At 34.0% G+C, this 14,056-nt stretch overlaps 2 protein-coding genes across 13 annotated transcripts in view; one reads left to right on the top strand and one right to left on the bottom strand.

Moving 5' to 3' along the window:
• The window catches only part of Hr4 (nuclear hormone receptor 4), a 175,238-nt gene that overhangs the window by 15,503 nt on the left and 145,679 nt on the right, over positions 1–14,056 (top strand). The window lies entirely within an intron of this gene.
• LOC145935871 (uncharacterized) overlaps positions 1–14,056 on the bottom strand; it is a 271,196-nt gene that overhangs the window by 125,896 nt on the left and 131,244 nt on the right. For all 4 annotated transcript variants that reach the window (XR_014425293.1, XR_014425294.1, XR_014425295.1 and 1 more), the window contains exon 7: positions 892–950. Coding sequence is in view for 1 of the 4 variants with exons in the window: in XM_083037596.1 (XP_082893722.1) it covers positions 892–934 (43 nt within the window). In the remaining 3 variants the exon portion in view is untranslated. The remainder of the gene's footprint in view (positions 1–891; positions 951–14,056) is intronic.

Below are 14,056 nucleotides of genomic sequence, written 5' to 3'. Positions count from 1 at the left end.
GCAATCCGGTGCGAGAGCGAAAGACACGAGGGGGAAAAAAGCCGGGGCACGAATAAACGCCGCGGGGTGGAACGCCGGACCGAAAGTGTTTTTACACGCGGGAGGTCCTGAAAGCTCAAAAAGGAAAAAAAAAGGGCCAGCTTCAGAGGCGGCAAAAGAGAAGCAGACACGTTGTGTTAATTCTCGCCGCAGAGTGCATTGACGTCGATAATTATTTTTTCCGTGTATTTAAGAAATTATTTCAAATTATATAAAACTTTGTTCAAGCAAAGTCCGTTTAAAATTAAATGGAAAATTTAACGCTGTGCCATCTAATTGTAATCTTCAAATTTAATTTGCTTATTTTTGAAAACTTGCTTATTACTGAAAATTCGCCTTTTTAGGGTCATTTGGAAATAATGATCGCAAAATTAAGCCAAATTATATAATGATGAAATTGAAACAATGATATCAGAATTAAATAAAGCCTAGTAAAATAATAAAAAAATAATATACACATTATAATGAAAGCTATCGTACAAGTTATGCTTGTAAAAAATTTTAAAAATATATGTGTATATATATATATTTAATCGCATTTATTATATAATACTTTATGAATATCTTGATTCTTTCGCCGATGTTTCTTAAAAAAATTATTAAAAAAGATTATTTTTAAATAAATTAAATAAGTGTAAAGTAATATAAAATGATTTATCATTTGAGATCACACACGTGTCGGCAAATTTACTACCATTTTACTACGTCGAATGTATATATGTATAAATTTACAATTTTACTTTTTATTTATCTTACGATTTTGTTTACGGAGAAAAAGGGGAGAGGATAAATAATCCTTCTGAGGGGGATGCATTAACTTAAATCTATTCGAAGAAACATTATTCAGTTTACCAGTTTCGATGATATCCCGATGCTTTTCCTCTTTCGTTTTCATGGTGATCGAGGGAAACCTGAAAAAAAGAGAAAGAGAAAGTATAAGCGATTGTAATATAATAAAGTAATAAAGAGAATTATTTTCGCATCTTAAATTATGCATTGCTTAGTAATTTAGAACATTAGATAAAAAAGACTATTTTTCACATTTAGATGTTCATCGATTCATAATTAATATAAAAAAACGCACAATATACACATATATTTAATTTTGAAACAATCTAAAAAAGAATTTTCGACTGTAATTTAAAAAAATGTTTATATTAATTTTGTATTTTTTATAATATAATTCTTTTTATAATAAAAACATAAATAATATAAATACAAATAATAGTGATATATACATATATAAAGAGGAAGAGACACTTAAGGCCAGTTGTCTAAATGATTCCTTCACAACTATATATATCTCATTAATCAATATATCAATATTATTAATTTAAAAATAATATTGATATATTAAATTAGAAATAATTCTAATGGAATTTCCTTCCGCCTGTCGGTTTTTTCTGAGAAAACAGTTGAATTAGACGCGGTCGCTTCCTCTTGCGCGCCTCTTCTCGTGCTTTCCTTCGTGAGTCACGAGACGGAAAGGGAAACCCCGGAAGCGCGCAGGCATGGCGGTCTAGACGCACACACCATGCGCCGGCTCGGAATAGCCGCTAGAAGCTAGCGGTATCGTGAGTACAAGTTAGCGGGTCTTTCTCGGCTCATCTAGGTTACGCGAGTCGACGATGCGCCGCGCGGGACCAAACCGGACCCCCAGACCCACGTCATTCCCGGGCCCGTGTCGGGCTCGACAGACTTCATGATTCTGAGATGACCATGGTGGTGATGGTGGTGGTAACCACTAGGCGGTTATGGCGCTTGGCGGACTTTCACCTCTTTTCAACGAGTCGAGAGTGCAATCGCTCTCACTAGCGTTTGACGCGCGTTCACGCGCGGTCGAATTGCAACTACATGTCCCGTCCGATGTGCATTGACGCGAAATATAGATAGAAATATAGATAGAAATGACGAGGAGTTTTCTCAGATGATGTAAGTTTCAGGCTTGAAAGAAGGATGTTAATTTTGTTACCATTTTTTTTACATATTAAATACATATTTTTAAATGTCACAGATTCCAGCAAAAGTATCATTGTAATAATTTGTTAAATTATTATAATATTATTTAATAATAATTATAATAAAGCTTGTAATTATATATAATTATATATAATTATATATAAATATATATAAATATAAAAATTATATATATAAATGAATACATATCCAACAAATTTTATCGCAGTATTGGAAAATATTAATAATAGTACATATTTTCAAAAATATTTTAAAGTAAGATTTTAATAATTTATATTTTAAGAACTTATAATAATTTTGATTCATTCTATTTAATTTGGTATAAATTAATTTATTTAATAAATATTTTATTTTCATAATAAGAAAAATCCTTCATTTATCTATTATTTAAATGATGAATCTTAGTGTATGCCGAAACGTAGTATTGCGGAAAAAATAACAGAGGAAAAAAATTAATATATACTCTGGTAACTTCTGTCCTCGTATTAGAAATGCACGATAGCCTTTAATAAAAGTGAAAACCTTCTCTGACACGATTACGCGCGTGTTCGGTACCAATAAAAGTTAGCACCACGTCTAGCCACTCTTACTTTCTAAATGCCAATTTCGACCTATCACTCCGGCGGCGCATCCTTACAAGATCCGAAAGCGCACCGTAAATCACTCGTCGCTGTCGGTGAAGTGCACGAAGTGTCGGCCAAGATTTTTCTCTTCCGCGTCGTCTTTATCGTCGTTTCATTTAAACGGATTCTTTATCGCCTTCGCTTGTTTGGACGATTTTTATCGTCACTGGCGATTATTCATTCGGGGATACTACTTTGATAATATTTCCTGGATAATATATTTCGCGTCGCTCGAAAGCGCGTTTGACTTATGTAGCCAGGATGAGCTGGATGGCATTTTGTATCCAGGACATTACCTAACATTTCCGCGATACGTAACTACGTACGGGAATGTGTATAGAATTTGATGGATGATCTCTGATTTTTCTCGCCGATAAAACTGGGTATAATAAAATTAATTTGCCATTATTTACATCGAAACATTGCGATTCGCAAAGTCATCGCGTGAAAATATTAAAAATTATTATATATTCCTAGAAATTCTTTGATAAAGTTCCCATTTTTTTTATTACCAAATCGATCGTAAATTGACACATCTAAGTTTTATTTATAACTTATTTATGACTTGCTCAATCCTTTGGGAAAACATATATAGCGAGAAATCATTACCGTATGTCCACGATAAAATCCATCCAGCGCAAAAGTTTCTCATTAAGGAAAGTTTGTGTATAAAGGAGAGATCAATATTCAATATAAGAGAATCGTGATAAATGTACCGAGTTGAAAAGTAGCAGTAGAAGATTCACGGAAGCGGACGAGATCGGAACAGGAAGCTTCTATCTCTAATATATTGAGAAACAATACTAGAGCGACATAAAGAAATTGCGGCAGTGAAGAAGAAAGTTACGGTAAAACATTGTGTTCGTTGATGCGTGTCCGAAACGCGCACGCTTTTAATGACGGACTTTATTCTGTGTTTTCTCATAGAAACGATTTGCCCTTCACCTCGCGCGTACCACAAATACTCGACAAAGGATCGCGCAATCTTCCCGGGATATGATGGCAGGAATCCGCTTGTTTGCACGTGCGTCGCGTTTTTTACGGTCAATTCGAATAAGAGAAAGTTCTCCTCGAAGGAAGATGTGCACGGACTTGCGCAAGCGCCCGCAAACTGCATATTATTTAAGGACTCTTAATTGATATTCGTGAAACGATCTGTGCGAGAAAGAGGGGGATTTCAGATATAATGCTTCAGAAAGAATCTCTCTCTTCTGTATTTAAAATCCTACGTCAGTTTAGTCTTCTCGATAAATTAATATAAGCTTTTATCCTTTATTCACTATTATTCATTTATAAACTTTTTGTTAATCGATGAATAATTGCAAGTGTAAATTGTATCTACTCTCTCTGAAAAGTATGACATTTCTTGAAGCAAAGTCAAAGCTGCTACATTTTTTTTTATTTAAAATATTTCTTATATAAAAAAATTTGTGTAAAAAAATTTTTGCTGTAAAATCTAGGAAGTTAAAAATATATGCAAATATTAGGACCCGAAACTTTCTACACATTATCGGCTCGCGAAAATTTTAATTGAACTATTTTCTCTAACAATAAGACAGGTACTTTTTCGTCAGTCCTGCTAGTAAACTGTGCAATCTTTAACGGAAGGTTCTTATCGGCCATGACATTAATCACACGATTGGCATATAAGTATACGTTGAGATCCTTGTCTGGATTTATCGGTGATTTTAATCAACGGCTGCGTTTGAGGGTATAATTGACAGTCTTGGTCGGATCCCCTCCCCCTTTACCCCGCCGCAATTCCGCGTGTTATGAAAACGGTAGATTTATCGGAACAATGCTCGAGTCGGGGTTTTTACGAGGTATTAAAATTAACTGGGTTACAGGTGCGATAGTGCGCGACCAGTAAGTCCTTACGTTTCTACTTCTTCGCTTTCATCATTCCCACACGCAAAACACATGATAATAAATCATTTACATGGTGCAATGATATAAAATATCTGCAATCAAGTGTATCGTGCGCGTAAAGGTAATTTTTAAATTTATATTTAATTAAAATTTTTTAATTTATTTTATTTAAAAATTTTTTTTATATATTCAATATCTCTGAAATAAATTAAATTAAACATTTTGGAAAAGTTTAATAGTTCTCAAATTAATTGTATATGAATAAGATATATTTTTTATATATGTGTATCCTATATATTTTATATATTTTATATATCTTTTGAATAAAATTTAATATTTCAGATATCTCGATAATTACATTAATGATTTGTAATTAAAATCATAAAAGCTTAGAAGTCGAATTTAAAAAATATAGCTCAATTCTTTAACCGCAGAATTTTAATTCGTCAGACATCTTTCGTGATAATTTATGTGTATATATGATATGTAATTCCATTTAATAAAATAATCGATCAGAGAAAATCTGTCGTTAAAGTTAAAATCGGCTGGTTTGGGGCATCTTGTACACGGCCAAAGCGACTTTACAGGAAGAGCGCTTGGTAGGTCCATGCAACATCCGATATACAGCGCTCATTCTTTTCCCATGATCGGCGTGTTGCGCCCGTGGCAAAATGCCAGCCGATCGTGGAATACATTATCGCTCGTGAAATAGAAAAATCCGCGATCGGCGTCGGGATGGGGTCTCCCATTTCACTTTTTTCGTGTGCTTCGGGAAACGAGCGAGAGAGCGCTTGGGTTCGCCAAGTTTACAGACACAGAGTTGCACAACCTCTCAATCGTTTTCCGTTCCCGCGACTCTCGGTCGACAGTAGGTTAAGCGGGATCTCTATTCCTATAGTCAATCTTATGATCCCCGGGCCTAGATCCACGCCACCGCTATCATCCGTCTCGGTTAGGTTGGGCTAGATCACGTATTACGCCGCCGCTGCAACAGACTTTCTCCCCGAGGACGATGCACCCGACGCCTCCCCTCCATCTCTCTATCTCTATCTCTTTCTCTCGTTCACTCTCGTCCTGCATCCGCTGCAATCCGGCACCGCGAATCTATCGTCGATTGCGGATCGGAAAGCGGGATGCGGAATGGGGGGAGGAAAGGGGATAGGGTAGCCGGTCAATCGCAGAAAATACCGGAGGTCGCGATACGGATAAGCACCGAATTTATGTCCCGGTTCACGTGCGACATCTTCGATGTCGACTGTGACCTCTATCACGATTCGATAATCTCCAGATTGAAATATTAGTCTCATTTGGAAAGACAAATCTGTTGTAAATGTAAATATTCAAGAAGAAAATTCTAATAACATCAATATATAATAAAGAAGAAAGAAGAGTCCTCTCAAGAGATCTAACTGTGAGATATTGAATTTGTCCTTGAATCTCTGTGCATAATCTATATATTGTCGAATTATCCGTGATCTATATTTTACTCCTCGCTACTAATTAAATCTGAGAGATCTGTAACATAAAGGAGAGACCTGATCTCGAAAGAGAGAGGAATTGAATATTTCCGAGAAAATTTTCCAAGATTCCAATTAAACGATGCGCTTACTCTATTAAATTTGTGAATTATCATTGAAGAAGCAGTGAATAGTCATTGATAGAGTCTCAGTTATAAATATAACAAATCAATGAAACTGTTTTAATCAGTGATATTTTAAAATGCATCTTATGTTATAATAAGATAATATATGAGATATAAAATTTATAGCAATATATTTTTAGATATAAAGAAATACGCAAGTTTTATTAATTTTTTATTTATCACATCTTAGGAATAAAAAAATGTAACGTGTATCTAATTTTGAACTTTTGAGTACTGCTATAGTTATATGTGTTTCATTCCAAATATTTATGTATAAAAGTTTCTCTCAAAAAATAACAATTTAAAGAAAAATAAAAAAAAGCTTTAAAAGTTATATCCTGCTATATATAATTATTATTATTAATAATTTTTTATAATTATTACTAATTATTACTAATTTTTAGTAAAATCTTACTGTCATAATCAGTAGGATATAAAATGGAAAAATCGAAGTATGTACATTTTCACTGAAGATTAATGAAATATTCACTGATACAGTTTAAGGGAATATATATATAGAAAAAAAGCAAGTATCGAGAAATTTAAAGATTCGTATGTAGATACGCAAAGAGAATTTTTCAGGAAATAAAATAAAATTTAAAAAACATCTCATCAAACATATAATCTCCAGGTATTCGATCTAATACATTTCGTGCAAATTGTTTCGCGCTTTACGCGCGTTTAGTGGTCAATGTCTTCCGAGGAATGAATCACAGAAGCCTGCGTGGGATGTGCGCGATTTTCTCTCTCGCTATCTTCCTCACTCCGCGGTTATTTTTCCTTTTCTATTTTTTTTTCTTGCCTTTTCTCTTCATCCCCGCGGAACTAATTTAGCCTCGGCGATTGCGCGCGAAAAAAGCAGTTGCGACAAATCTTTAGGCTCGCATCGTCGGAACGTCGCGTTCGTCCGCGTAAACCGCCGAATTTAATGCGTCAGCGTGTATCGAATTTTAATCAAGCTCGCATGGACGCTTTCGAATTTTCGCATCTGGCCGAACCCGTTAACTTCGTTAAATGCATCTGGCCGTGATGCGTCTGAAATGCGTCGCGATGGTTCGATGCCTTTTATCATTCCGCAAATATATATACGTATATGATCCGATACAAAAGTTCTTTGCGAGTTTTTGCGAAAAGATATTTAATAATCCTCCATCAATAAAATCATAGATAAAATACATCCTTTGTAACGTACGAGAAAAAAAATGATGAATACTAATAATCCTATTCGTATATTAGATTTCGTTAGCACTTTTCGGCGCACAGTTATAATTTAATTGTCAAATAAACTTATTGTATTAAATATAAAAATACCATTAATTTTAGTCAAGTTTCACTATATCGAAAATGAAAATAGAAATTCTTATCAAAGTCTGATTTTTATTATTAACTAAATAGATATATACGACTACAGAATTCTGATCACACATATACATTTCTCTTATAATCCTCAAACATAAATGCATTTACATAATTACTCTGGGATTGTCATCGCGATTTTAATTATGCCTTAACGCATTATCTGCATCTGAAATATTGATTACTAATTATAATTGCAGTAATTTCACGGAATTATGTAATGTCTCAGAGGTCATCGACATGAAAACATTTTCTGTTGAAAAAAGTTATCTCGGGTGCTGATAAAAGCGTTGATTCTTTAGTACGACATTACACCATTCAAACATTTCGTTGTAGCAATCTTTCGTTTACTTTCTTATTTTATCAATTTTAATATAAATTTTACTAAATTATCAGATAAGAAATAACTCCTACGATTATGCTTATAATAGTTTTTGTCTAATATATAAGAATCTGGCAGAATAAAATTGGTAAAAATTCAGATTGATGAATTAATTAATTAATATATTTAATTTATAATTTATTACTTATATTTCTTTAGGATCTTTCAGATCCTCATTAAGCCTTCTCATCTGGTTTAAAAATATAATATCGCGACTATTGAAAGGGAAAAGGAAACGTTTCGCTCGCTTTTATATAATCGGCAAAACTGGTCAGCATGTTACATTCGAAGCTCGTATAAAAGGAAAGTTCGACAGCTTGCAAATCACGCGTACGCGGCGTTTTCCATAACCATGCTATATGTAACCATCACGGTGGACGACATGTATATATATACTAACGGAAAGGATCGTTATGTATCCTCGAAGGAGGTGCATCGTACACGCGAGGATAAGGATTTCCTGCGAGGTGAACGAGGAGGAAACGCGCGTGTTCTCTCCTCTGCTTGCATAACCCATCTCGTATATTCATAATCTCTTTATCTAACTATACACAATAACCGTGTTGACTTGACAGAATCGTGGGGTTAATAAACTTTATCTCTCTAATGAATCAGCGAATTCAAATACACAAATATATAATGGAGAATATTCTGAATAAAAAAGACGACATACTAATTACTTGAAAATAATTAATAATCAAGCTTCTCTCTCTGTCGTTCATATAATTGCATCACATATTATCTGAGAGTAATTACTGAAAAATAATTTTGCTCAAATAATCGTAACATCTTGTAATATACGTTTCTATTACATCGAATATCGAGGGGGATGAATTTCTAGGAAGATGCTGCGAGTATATCTCGCATGTTGCACATCTCGAAGTATAACGATCTAACGATTCTCGAATCGAGCAGCCTTTTTCCCTCCGATGCCGATGGTGGTGTCCCCTCCTCCCGTTATCCGTTTGGATCGGAGGGAGGCCCGTTACATATCACTCGCGTCGGATAAAAATACACCGTGGGAGCGATGACTCGGGCGTAAAAATACATCGAAATGCAACCACGAGCGGCGCGTGTACATTTACGCGTGTGTCTCGAACGGCGAACTCGAACGCTTCGACGAGCGCGCGATGTTCCGGCGCGTGTGGGTGGACCGACTAGATAGAGAAAGAGACGAATCGAAGAGAATAAGAAAGAAAAAAAAAAAAGAGAGAGATGGCCGTAAACGGAAGCGCGTCGAGTGAATGGAACGTAAGAGAATTTACGGATAGGAGACGCGTAGAGAACCGCGAAAAGAACCGTAAAGAGACGGGGCCGATCGGGAAAAGCGGAAATTTCCATGGGGACATTCGCGTGAGTTCCCCCGCGAAATGGGTTCTGAAGTGCTGAAATACAATATGACTTTCGGAAGGACACGTTAGAGAGTCTCTTCGGGTGTAGGCTCCTTCGATTCTCAGAGCGGCTCTTCTCTCTTTTTGTCTATTTTGTTCTTTGGATTTTTTGAAATCGTATTATATAATCGTTAAAATATAAATATATTAAGTTCCTCTATCATATACATATCCGTACATAATTTTATTTTTATCTCAGGAAATGTTTCACATTCTTTGCAGAATTAGTGCTGCGTCATCTCTTTTACAGAAAATAATAAAACGTTATATTTATCGAAATTGTTTGAAGTACCTACTATAAAAAAAGAATTCACAGTAATATCTATATAATAGAAAAATAGATAACATTTCAAAAGATTAAACATTATTCTTGATTAACTCTGTAAGAATTTATTTGTATGTCTACAGTAAAAGTATAATTTTTTTGAAAAATACAATTTCTTTTCTATTAGTTCCTTAATGTACCTAAATCACGGTCTCATATTTTATAATATCCCAGATTTACATCAAGCTTCTTTTTAATATACAAATTGCTCTCACTAGTTTTAGACTGCACTTTTTATATATCGCGAAACATGTGTCATAATGTCATCGATGACTGTCACGATAAGGTAAAAGTTCATCAACTTCTATATAGAATTATTTCTTATTCCCGAAAGAAATGCATTTCGCATGCACTGCAGCGATGTCGGGGAAAGGATGGGGGGGGGGAGAATGGGGGGAATTTTCGTCAGGAATTGCACGAGAGGAAACGCGAATTCGCGGTAATAAGTACAGTAACTGGCCGCGTTCGTTCTGGCATTAAAGCTCCCAGGGTCATTGACTGGTGCAGTGGTGGTTACACACCAGCGTCACGTACCAACCGTGGCGTCCACGGGATGTGGCCGTCTTTGCGCGTGGGAGTTATTAAAAGCCGAACGAATCCGGCGAGAAAAAGCACGCAGTCGCGGTTAAAAAAGGAACCGAACGCGCGACGGCCACATCGTTCAGTTCTGTCGGGTGTCATCGGACATTTCTTTCTCGCGAAGAGAACGCGAGAGACGTTCTTCGTCTAAGGAAGAAGACGAAGGGGAAGAACTCCAGACTTTCCAGACCCCCGATACGACAACGCTTTCGTCTGAAACAGGATAATTGAGACGTCGTCTTCGCGAAAACGTCTTCCGAGACACATCTTTGCTGCGTCCGATATTTCGACATTTTAAAGACGTTTCACAGACGAGCCTTTAGGCCTTTTAAAAGATCCATCTTTGATACTAAATTTTAGTAAAAAGATTTATAATTTTTTATATATAATTATAATTATAAATTATATAAATATAAATTATAATTATAAATATATAATTATTTTATATGCGTGAAAATATATAAATTTTATATAGAGAAAAATTGTTGAAAAACATGTACGTATCGTTGACTATTCACAAGCGACTTTGATGACTGCTCACAATGTAGTATATCAAAGCGATAACGCGGCGAATGATTTGTGGCGCACTAACCTAAACCTTGCAAAAGAAGAGGAATTTAATCTCGACCACGCTTTCCTTCCTGTCGGATAATATAAGTACGAGAATTGACAATGGGCCTTGCCGCTACGCGCGGTCAGCTGATTGATTGATAAAGACAAAAGAAGACAGTCCCCATCAACGGACCGTGATAACGAGGCCTTTGAGTCCTTGTCCGATATCAAAGTATCTTATCAAAGTTAACTTTAGCTCTCAGTTGTTGATCATTCATTTTCAACTTTTGACTTTGAAAATTACACACACATTCTTTTTTTTAAATTATTTTAATTATTTAAATGTATTTTTATATGTGAAACATCAAATTAATAACTTCTATTGAAAGTAATCATGTAACAACAAATACTACAAGCTATATTACATAAGGTATTTCAAAAGAAATAATATTTTTGGGAATGTATTATCAATTAATTAATTCAAACTAAAGATTATAAGAGATATCAGTATGTTTCCACTATAATAATTATTATCAATGTGCAATTAAAAAGCAATAAAAAAACACTCGAAGAGAAAAGACTCGTAAAGAAAACGATAGACAAAAATAAAAAGAAAAGAGAACGCATTCTTATTTATATATATAAAATCTCAATGAAATTATCTAAAAGTACACAAATTCTATAAAAAAGTTTCAATACAGTGTATGCAAATAAATTGATTTAAATTGGTTGAAAAATAACATGCTTAAAAAGATATAGCATAGACGATAATTTTAATATAAAACAGTCAAAGTGTTATTAAATTAAAATAAGAAGCGGAACGCGAAACAGTTAAAATACTGCAGTGAAATACAAAGCACAAATGAATAGAGGTAAAAGGGATAAAGTTAAAACTAATGAGTAAGTATTTTACAAAGCTTGCAGTCCCAAGCGCAATTAGTACAATATAATACAACGCAATGTAGTTTATTTTTAAAAGTCCAGTTATATACAAATGTCAATGAGAAGAGAAATTGTTGCAATCGAATAAAGAGAAGGAGACAGAAAAATGGACAAAAAGACTATATGTATGAAAAAAGATTTATGTTCATAGAAAACGATTTAACAAAAAATATAATAGATAAATATTATATATGTATATCTCATATTATATATAAATATTATTATATATCTATAAATATATACATATATGTCATATAACAATTTAATATAAAATATATAATATTAAATATCTCTCTCTTTCAACATAATTATTAATATCCTTTATTATTGTCACTTTTTATTATTATTATCATTTCAACCGATAGGTATATTTCAATATCATATTTTTTATCACACATTATATTTTAAATATCATTATGTGTTTCAACATATATTGCGTTTTTCTGCCAAAATCATGGAAACGTAACATCGTTTCTCGTATGTAAATATTTACAAACGTAAGTGCGAAAATAATGGGCATGATTCCCAAGGCAAGGCGCGTTTCGAAGGGCCAGAAGCGTAAGCAGTAGTGAAAGGAAAGGGATACATCGAGCGTGCGAGATACACGTGCGTGTCACCGCGATCGTGCGTATGTATGTACAACAGAGGCGCGTTGTGCGCTCCATAAGTTGACCTCGGGCAACTTTCATCGCTGCGCCGGAACGCACCGGGAGATACGCCGTTACCCCGTTCGCTCTCTGCCCATGCACGCTCGTTGAACGTAATTTATGCACGTTGCGTGCGATCATGGTCTCTCGCCGAGACTCGTGCGCTCGCATGGTCAGGTACACAGCGGGAGGAGGTTGGGTCCAGGATCGGATCGCGTAATGACGCTGGCAATTAAAGAAAACAAAACACAAAGGAGCGCGGATCTGAATTATTATTTGTTACTGCATTTTTTCCATATACGAAAAACACGACTTCTGTCAAGTGATTATTAATTCGATAATAATCTATAATAATGCAAATTTCTTAATCCGACTACTAATCGACTCAGGCCTTTCGATTTCTTATAGCTATTTTTCTCGTAGTTTTTCTCATAGTTTTTCTCATAGCTATGTTTTTATATATTCAATGTCGCAGGTTATTATATAGCATATATGTATATCTTAAAAATATTATCGTATTGTTTATGAATAGAATAGCTATTACTATGAATGCTATATATATACAATATATAGATATAAAATTTTATTAATAATATTAATTTAAAATTAAATATTTAATTAAAAAATTAAATTATATAATAATATTAATTTAAAAATTAAATAATATTAATTTTATGAAAAAGTTAATTGTTTTAGAAGCGCAGAATTGTAAAAGACGATCTGAAAAATTATGACTTTACTTTTGCGTGCGTATTTATGATCATTCTAATCAGAATGCGCCACGATAACTTGGCCGGCCCTGATTAAATCTTGCACGAACACCCACGTTTAAGTGCACCTTGCCCTTTCACAAGCGCGAGCTTGAGTGCGTTAACGCGGATTTTTCGCGATTTATATAGAATCTTACGAGAGCAGCGAGTGCGTCTTTAGCAGAGAGAAATTTGATGGACGTTTTAATATGTGCACAGATAACATTTATGACACGTTCCGTAAAGTTCTCTCGTAACTCGACAAATTGCGATGTACTTCTAGAAACAGCACATTTCATTTGTCAAGCTTGTCAACGCGTAGTATTATTCGTACTTCCAAGACCAACATGAGAATAAAAGTCCATTGTGAATCAAGTAGAATTGATAAGAAGATAAAAGAAGCTATAAAATTTTACCGAAATTTAAATGAGTTTAAAAATCTTATAAAAATAAAATTGATTTTGAAATATCCTTTATATTTTTCTGTAGAAATTTTTTTTAAAAAGATCTGTTAAAGAAGAAAAATGTTTGTAAAATATTGCATGTATTAATTTAAAAGACTAGTATGTCTATATTATGGTTAATCCACATGTTCGATTAAATTATTTTACTAATTTTATTAATTTATTTGGTACTAAATATTTCATACTATTATTATAATTATAAAATACATTAAAATTAAATAAGCAAAACAATCCTCTTGTCAATATTAACATATTTTTCATTATACAAAGTCGAGACAACAACAGAAAGCTTGATATCTTCATTAAAAATTAATTAAATAATTGCAGATATAATTGAAGCAAGAAACGACTAATATATTTATCAATTACGGCGATTCAAAACACTTGATGCAAGCGTGTATTACATGATAACTAAACATATTTCTTAGGTAGCGAAGGCTAAGATTAGACACGCGAAGTCAATACCTAGCATAATAATCCTTGGTTGAGAGTCTTGACCTTTTAACGGAAGTAAGCTGT

The sequence above is a fragment of the Prenolepis imparis genome, unplaced genomic scaffold (assembly GCF_030444845.1).
Source record: "Prenolepis imparis isolate NDT839.2.m4 unplaced genomic scaffold, iyPreImpa1.0 SCAF_5, whole genome shotgun sequence".
NCBI classification, from domain to species: domain Eukaryota; kingdom Metazoa; phylum Arthropoda; class Insecta; order Hymenoptera; family Formicidae; genus Prenolepis; species Prenolepis imparis.
Note: the sequence above shows the minus strand (reverse complement) of the source record. Positions and strands in the feature narration are given on the sequence as shown.